Raw genomic sequence first — 8,936 nt, 5'->3', positions numbered from 1 at the left:
CTGGAAAGAGTTGGGTTATATTCCCCTTTAGTCGACTGTTTTACCTGTCAATTCAGCTGCTGAGTATCAAATTCATCCATGTCTCCTCAGCAGATTAAGTGTCAATGTAAAACAGTTTTTGCTGAACTAAAATCATTTCAACAATCAGCAACCAAGAACTTGCTTAGTGGGCTACTTTCATCAGAGTGTGATGCTAACCTTGAACAGGTATAAAGTATCATTGTTGTTGCTAGAAATTCCTTGAAAAGACTACTAACAGATGAAAGGCCAAGTCAAATTCACAGCCATTAAAATACTGAGAGGATCTTTTCAGAGCAGAGTCATTCTTCTTGGAGAAGGAATTAAAGGGGAATGTTTGCACCTACAATCAGCTGATTCAAAAAGATCAGTCCTGCTCAGCCAGTCAAAGCAGGGCCACTGCAATGTCTTCTGTGGCACCAAAGTTATATTTGAAAGTTGGTCTAACAAACTGGGGTTGGGTATCACAAGCCAGCTAACAAAAAAAATAAACAAAAAATTAGCAGAATTTTGTGCATGTTATCATGCAACATTACACATCAAGTGGTCATGTCCTCACAGGTTAGAATTTGGAATCTTAACATGTTTAAAGCACATTTACAAAAACGTTCAGGTGGTGTAAGGTAAGGGGAAACCCTCTTTTTTTTTCTTGTATATTTATGCAATATTAAAGCATTGACTGTAATACTTCTCTCTTTATCAAACTATTATTTCATTACAAATGAAAAAATAAAGGGGTTAGAAGATTCATCATCTTGTAGTGGTCTGCCGGGCAATTACCCAGGTGACAGCCAGGTTATTATGGATCCCACTTGATTTTCTTGTATGACGCACCCCTGTCCACGTCTAATTTGCTTATATCTATTGTTTTCATATGACAACAGCCTTGATAGCTTTGGTGTCCTGCAACTCTATCCTAAAGACATCCAACACATTTTTCAACAGGAGAAGGCAAGAAAGGGTTCAGCTGATCGGGGTCTTCTTCCCATCGAAAAAACCGACAGATTTCTGAAGCCCTGGTAGTCGCCAGACAACCAGAGAGTGGATTTACTGTTTAATCACATTACAAATTACATAAGGATTAGCTAGCTAGCATGCTATTTTCCAACTGTATGTTCAGTGGTTGCCTGGTATTAACAGGTTGTGTCTGTGTTTTTCTTGTGGTTGGTACAGCAGATTGTGAGCAGTAGTTTCCCCGGTAAACACACTGACCACTTTAGCTGTCAGTGCTGCAGTATCTCTGGATTCATGGTGAACCAGCGGTGGCCCTTCAGCCCTGCAGACACCTGGCCTGTCCACTCTGCCTGGCCCAGAGACACTGAGAAGGGCAGCAGCAGACTGGAAGGAGCTCAAACGAGGTTCTTATGTTTCATGAGAAAACACCAGCTCACAAACCACTGTATTAGAACCGAAAAAAACAGGGGTAACCAGAGCTACACCTTGATTTAACAGTTTAAGACAAGAACAGAGACTGTAATCAAACAAGGTGACCAAGTAGAAGTAGGGCAGGCAAGAAAACCAGTGGTTTTCTGCAACAATGAAATCTGAACTAATGCAAGAGCCATGCAAGTGAGTGACTTTCCATTGTCTACTTGAAATAAATGGGGTCATTCCTTTGGTAAGGGTACCTTTTACTGCCGGATACTGGCTTGAGCCAGAATACAGGCCTACTCGCAGGTATCATGGAAAAACATAAAAAAGAAAGAATGATGAATTTTTTCTTCATTGTTTCATTATTTGCTATTAATTGGGCAAAACAAGCAATCCCTTTTGAAGCTGACAGAGTACATGGCAGAGCTAAAGTGAAACTCGGGAAACTGAATTGTTGGGGTAAAGTGATAGAGGCTTACAGTGGCCGTTACTTGTAGAGTTCTAGTTCTGACTGGCATGGTTTCATTTTATAAGAGACTTTGGCGATATTACCCATCAGATGATCTGAGTAGATTAAAGACAAACGTGTGTAAGAGGCCATGACAGACGCTCAGTGTATCTATCTCATTATCACTATTTCTCCCCGGGTCAGACCTGGCAGTGTAGACAGTTTCAGACAGTGGAAAGCCTGCAGAATGAGAGGACAGTCTGTGTGAACTGCAGAGATAATTGTTTCCTCATGGTGTCTGTCCAAAGCATTGAACCGCAGTGTGGATTACATAAACTACTCAGCGAGCTGCACTTTGATGGGCTTTTGTGAATGGAAAATCCACAGACTGTGAAGTAGACACTTTATTCTTACACTTGACCTCATTTTGAGTGAAAAAAGGGCCAGAACGGAGGGGAGACAGAAACTCAAAGTGCGGATGAGAGTGGACGATGAGGTCTTAAATTACAGCATCGATAAAACAGGGGTGAAGCAGATTACCTGGAAGAAGAGGATGATGTTCCAGATGAGCCCCAGGATGATGGAGGAGTTTCCATCAGCAACATCAGCTGCATCGATACTGACCAGCTTCACCTGAGGCCACACATTTGTTTGTTAACAGTTCTGCCAATCAACAGGCAGCAGGTAGATGTGTCTCTGAGCGACTTGCTCTGGTACTCACGTTTCTCTCCTCCAGGAAAGAGAGGACCTTGGCGATGTTGTTGAGTCTGAAAATACGATGGGAGGACTTTTTGAACCCATGAAGCTGAAAATGATTCGGATTTAAAAAAGGTGTTAGTACAAAAATGATCAATTACATCTGCTACCTTCTAAAGGAGCCACTATTATGATTGTTGTGCACAATGCCATACAGTTACATGTGTGATATTTTGTGGCACTAAAAGAGTGTCAGAGTCTGACCAGCTTGCAGCCAGAGAGCTCCTCCAGCAGGGCCATGAGGATGTGTCCGTCCTGTATGTCTCGGAAAAGGTCATGAACCTCAATCGGTGGGTCACACTGAAAATGGATGGAGAGAAAGGGAGAGGACAGGAAGAAGAATTTAATACTTGTTTTTATTATACATGATAATAAAACAGAAAATATTTTTGGGCCCTGTCCTCTGAAAATGTCAAAACAGAGAGCAGCAGTGCATTATGATGGTAATGTGCTGATGAGGGGTATGAAGATAAGCTGTTGTGTCACATACTGGGAAATGTGAAATGTGAAAATCGTGTATTTATTGCGGCAGCCCCGAGGGTCAAAAGACAAGACGCTTCACAACACGCAACGTTTCAGCAGTGACACTGAACTGTCTGCCCAGTCACAAAGCGTGTTTCACCATTTCTGCGATCTGAAATGTTGTTGTGTTTTCTGACATGCTGTTGTGTCTTGACCCTCGGGGCCACCATCATTTCCAGCGATCTGCTCCAAAGATAACAAAGGGCACAGCGCTACAATCAACACTGTGACCACGACTCTGTCGAACACACCCCAGAGCTGAGATTCAACACCTCACATGACCCTCCACAGTGCTCCTATCAGCACCTGTCTCTCACGGAACTAATTAAAATAAAGTCATTTCTGTATGCTGTCAGTCGCAACGAGGACATGAGCTGAGATGTTCACGCTGTGAAAAACGACTGTCATCAAAATACACCAACAAATGCCACAAGAGTAAACCACTCATATGTATCGCTAACAACCAGTCAGCAGCTCTCAACATGCCTGAGCCAACCGGTAGTCTGTTATCACAACGAGCCGTGACTAAGTCAGACCTCCGTGAACGTGTCTGGACGTGGCCAAGGGTTGAACAGCGGAGGGGAGGTGGTGGTGGTGGTGGTGGGGGGGTTAAAGTGACTGGAACTTTCCAAGATAACACAAGACAAATGTATGATTGTCAATTAGTGGGTCAGAGGTTTGAAGCGGGGCCAAACAGTGAGTAAGACAAGAGAGGCTCATTGTGCGAGAGAAAACAAAAGATTTGATCAGACTGCTCAGACTCGCAGCTCACACTGACTCACCCCTGGCTGGGACTGAACCCAGCGGGGACAGACGTATCTGCAAAACGCCACAGAGACACCGTGCAGTGTCGGTGTGAACAGCTCTGCTGGAGCTCACTGTGTCTACAGGTACAGGTGTACTGTAACAGCAGGCAGGGAGATCTTGTTTTTGTCAATGTGCAGTCATTCAGTACGAACAGTATGAATCAGGACAGCACATCGTTAGGGAGAGACGGAAACTGATCGGCCTTTTTAATCAGTTATCCGGCCAAAGCATGAAATATTCTCTGGTTCCAGTGTTTCTGCCAAGAGGATTTTCGTGGATCGCTTGTTGGATAAAAAAACATGTTCAGACATCAGGTTGGACTGTAGAATGACATTTTATAGATGGCCCACTGAATGGATTACTTCTGTTAAAAAGCAGCAGATTAATCAACCAGGAAGGTGATTACTGTGAAAGCTCTTACGCTGTTGTTATCCTGTCTATCGACTTCTGTCCCTTTTGTTGTACAAAATTTAATGTAATATTTACGTCAAAACGCACACTGTATTCACGGGATGCTATGACCCTTCTTTGTGCTGATGTTATTATGTTAAAAGCATATAAAATGACCATGGAAGCTGATCACAGACAGGTGCGTGATACCATGATAATAACACATGTGCGAATATCACCACCATCTGATTACGTCTGCATATCATGGATGATCCACATAACATAAACACAATTTCTTAAAGTTTTGATTTGGTCTCAAGTACTGAATGAAAAGTTCATGTCTAATTGTATTTACTTTATTAATCCATATTTATGCTAACAATCTACACTTAACAAACATCAGTCGATACTTTAACTTTACTTTTGATCTATGTTTGTATTTCTTGTCTATGATAGTGAAGCCAGCTGCCATGAACTACAATACACTTAACAAATATAATTAGAAAAATAAATACATTCTTTATAATGTATCCACTCATTCATCGACAGTATTACATCTAAATAGAATTATATGATGACCATTTATTTGTAATTTATCGATTATAACAGTGCATTTATGTGTCCCCTCTGGGCCTCCATACGTCCTTAGTCTGCCGCCCCATTCACTGACTGGATCGTCATTGGTTACCTCTGAGCATTTCTCCTGCATTTGGCCCAGAGCCCCAGGCAGCAGAGAAAGAGGCCCTCCTCCACTCGGCCATTGTTCACATTCAGCAGCTAGCTGGGTGGTGTGGCGAGCACAACGACCACCTTGGGCTCTTCAGACCTGTAACTCTGTCACTGTTGTCTCAGATTAACACTTTACAGCCTAATAAAACTTTAATGCTGCACACAGGCGGCTCCACACAACCACATGTATAATTCAAAGAGCAGGAAGGAGCGACTTCAGCAGTTTACGCGCTGCACGTGTCTCGGCTGCAGCGCGAACACATACAGCGAGCCTGTGGAGGAATCTCAGTGCCGTGATACAGTCTGTGGTGAAGATGGTGCGAGCCTGGGTTTCAGGGTGGGGTGGCAATAAAAGAAAGAAGTCTGTCTTGTTCCACCCAGGTAGTAAATGAAAAGTCTGTGAGCAGCCCTGTCATCAGTCAGTGCGCAGAGAGCGTAATTGGTGTTCCTCCTCCCTGTGTGCTTCGGCAGTCACAAACCTTCTCCAAATGTAGGTTCATCCATCGGGTGAAGGTCCTCTTCTGAACCACTTCTCTTTCCACTGCAACACACAGGGAGAAGAAAAGGTCAGTCGCCAGGAAACTGAAGCACAGAGCCACCGTACATTAGAGACCAAAGGAGACGAAGACAGGGAGCATGAATCACCTCTCGCCAGAGGCTCATCACCCACACACACACACACACACACACACAGTTATCTAACCATCTCTCACACACCCTGACAGAAGCATCAGTGAGGACTGTGAGGATAATTAAAGGAATAAGATGTGCAAACAGTGACTTTTGATATTTTCAACAGGACACATTTGACTTGACTTGTAATAATCTCCATACATAAGCTCTGTGCTGTACATCAATGAGGGCTGAACACTCATACAGGTGTTTCCGCATAATTCTAGCTAGTTAGACTCTTAGTCTTCCCCACTGGTGAATCAGGGCTATGACTGGAATCATGTTAAGTTACCAAACTGCATGTATCACTGAGAATGATGTTACTGTACAGCTTGATAGTTCTTAACGGTAAGTCTCAGCTGTATCATTATCAATGCTGGTGATGACTATGGTATCTCTATGTGTATGTGTGTGTGACTTGCAGTTGCCTGGATGTACTGCAGTTCATGAGTCCATTTGTAGCGAGGCTAATAATGAACTGCAGTACAAAAACAAGACGTCACACACACACACTGACACACACACTGGAGCTGGTGGTATGACTGTATTTTGTTAAATAAAGTAAATGTGAATCTGAAGCAGACCATAATAATGGATTAAACAAAATGTAATATTCATTACGTTGCGCAGAGAAAGTTATTCACTCAACTCTTATTACAATATAAGCAGATTATTACATCATCAGTTGTTATGACATCATGCACCAAAACATCATCCCCATTGCGACATCATGAGTTCATCATCACCTGATGACACAAATATTTGACGTCACTGTTTTATAAAATGATGTTGTCTAATTTATTAACTACAAGCACATTATCATTAAAAAAACAATATAGGTTTGATGTTTATTTAATCTAATGTAACCTCTTTACATTAAAATATATGTTACGTGTGTTTATATGCTGGATTAATTTTGCAGAGCTTTTCAACAATGTTAAACATTTACACTGAACATTTCATATTAATATTGTATGTTCATAGGTCTTTATATATATTTATCAGGCTGCTGCATGAGACCAGATGTGAACATGTTAAAGTGGCAGCAGCTTCACAGAGCTGCTGCAGTCAGACTGATGGACCCACATGACGGCGGGCCACAGTGGAGGAAGTTAGGACGCCATTTCACTCAGTTCCAGAGTCAGTACAGCCGACACGGCGTCATATTAGTGCAAGCGTATTGTTTGTGAGTCGTTCAGCTTCCAGCTCTGAGCAACATGATATATCATTTCTGTACTGGGAGGGGGACTGCAGTCCTGGATGACTCTGCTGCACCAGAACACTAACTGAGACATATTGGGGGGGAGGGGGGTACCAACAGAGGGGAGTGTGGGGGGGGACCTCTGGAGGGGTTACCATGGCAGCAGTCAGCTGTTATTCATTTTTATGTCCAGCATGGCTCACTGGAGGCACGGGGCTAACTCTACATACACATCAAGCGTGATGAGAGCTGGGCTGATGGGATGGTATTGATTGTTTTTTTCCTCCAGTGGAGTCATGACTGCCTCACTGAGGCCCGACGGAGAGGACGGCCCGGTGTCGCAGCAGGAAACACAGATCAGGGTGGAGGAGGTGTTAGTCTGTCCTGTCTGGTGCTTCCTCACAGGGGAGACGCCTCAGGACGCAGAGGGCTTCCTCCAGTGTTCTGCAGGAGGTGGGTTGGTATTCAGGAGGCGTAGCTGAGGCTTTAAAGCATGAATCTTTGTCGGAGCAGACACAGGGAGGTGGAGGAGGAGGAGAGGGGAGGGGGAGGAGGGAGATGAGAGGAGGACGAGGATGACAAGAAGAAGGGTTGATGGGGGAAGAAGTGAGAGACAGCCCGAGGGGAGCAGAGCATTATGGGGAATAAATGAGGAGCACTTTCTAAAGAAACAACAAGCACTACAAACACTCCATATGTGGGTTGGGTTCTGAAAGCCGGCTCCATTTTGGATTTGGTTCCCAGCTGGCACAGTACCTCGTAGATTTGCTCAACTCCAACACTAACAGCGCTTTTATTAAACTTCTTTTAAACAGCAAGAAGAGCTGCGTAGAAATCATCGAGTCCGCATTGCCTGTCACCTGTTACAGCGACAGGCTGCTGTCTGCACTCAGACCGGCTGAGAGACAGAATCATCCCTCTGATCGCTCTGAGACTGCCATCAGGATTCTCATGATCATGACATGTGAGCATCCATGTCGTCACACCCCTTCAGACAGTTGGATGATGAGCTCAGATGTATGTATCTGTACCTGATACATACATTGTGTGTGACACAGTGACTCTGCGACAGCCTATGTGGCTGAGTGGGTCGAGTACAGGACTCTCAGTAAGGAGACAAAGTACAGTTTGGAACATGTCGTACAGTTCACTCCTCACATTTAGGAAAAGACTAAGCCAGTGGTTGAAAGGAGAACTTTGTGTGTATTGTTCCCGTCATGCTCCTCGAGTCAATGAGCTGTGACATTACGAAGCAATCAAGTCAGTTCCACTAGTGGCTCTGAGGCAACACCAACACAGAGATATGAGATGGTGCTGATTCCTCCACATGGGTTTGGTTTTGGGGCACCTATGTATAATTCAGTGTCAGAGATATTTGGAGCGTTCAGTCCTACTGATGTGAACACATTGGATTTATTGGATCGACAAGTTGAAACTGATGAAGACTTCTCTGAGATGACATGAACGCAGCATCTGTTCTTCTGTAGTGACTCTGGTCAAAGTTTATGCATCATATATCTCAAGAGAACGTCCTTAAACTAAAACTGAATCTAAACCTGAATGAACATTCAGTATTTGAGGCTGATTGTCACGGTTGTGCACCAGGACCTCCAGTGTTTGGATCAATGAGTTAGGTCCATAAGCTTCAGCTGTGTTTCTGTCGTCTGAGACAACAAACAGAAACTCAACTGAATATCTGTGACTTTGAGTTACTTTCACTTCAGTTACTTACAAACATTGATAGCTGCACCTGATTAGATTTAACACGGGGATTCAAAAGGAATCAGATTTGAAACGAGGATCTGATATTGGCTTTTAGGGCTGTGCAATATATTGACCAGCCTCCTCTACTGGTTCTAACCCACTTAGTCCTTTTCAAATGCTACAACAAACACTGTGTGTTGCTGTTTATTGTTGTGTTTCATAAATTTCAGCACATTTATTTTATGTACTGTCTATAATGATGGTTTCTGTCTTGGTTCAGCGTACGTGTACATCACTGTAAAACTGTTCCCGGTTCTG

General features: G+C 43.5%; 1 protein-coding gene across 1 annotated transcript in view; it reads right to left on the bottom strand.

Moving 5' to 3' along the window:
* clmn (calmin) overlaps positions 1-8,936 on the bottom strand; it is a 38,472-nt gene that overhangs the window by 10,662 nt on the left and 18,874 nt on the right. Inside the window, exons 2-5 of the mRNA XM_037125219.1 lie at positions 5,521-5,582; positions 2,798-2,893; positions 2,559-2,642; positions 2,378-2,470 (exon numbers count right to left, since the gene is read on the bottom strand). Of these exons, the coding sequence (XP_036981114.1) occupies positions 2,378-2,470; positions 2,559-2,642; positions 2,798-2,893; positions 5,521-5,582 (335 nt within the window). The remainder of the gene's footprint in view (positions 1-2,377; positions 2,471-2,558; positions 2,643-2,797; positions 2,894-5,520; positions 5,583-8,936) is intronic.

Source organism: Acanthopagrus latus, chromosome 16 (genome assembly GCF_904848185.1).
Source record: "Acanthopagrus latus isolate v.2019 chromosome 16, fAcaLat1.1, whole genome shotgun sequence".
NCBI classification, from domain to species: domain Eukaryota; kingdom Metazoa; phylum Chordata; class Actinopteri; order Spariformes; family Sparidae; genus Acanthopagrus; species Acanthopagrus latus.
Note: the sequence above shows the minus strand (reverse complement) of the source record. Positions and strands in the feature narration are given on the sequence as shown.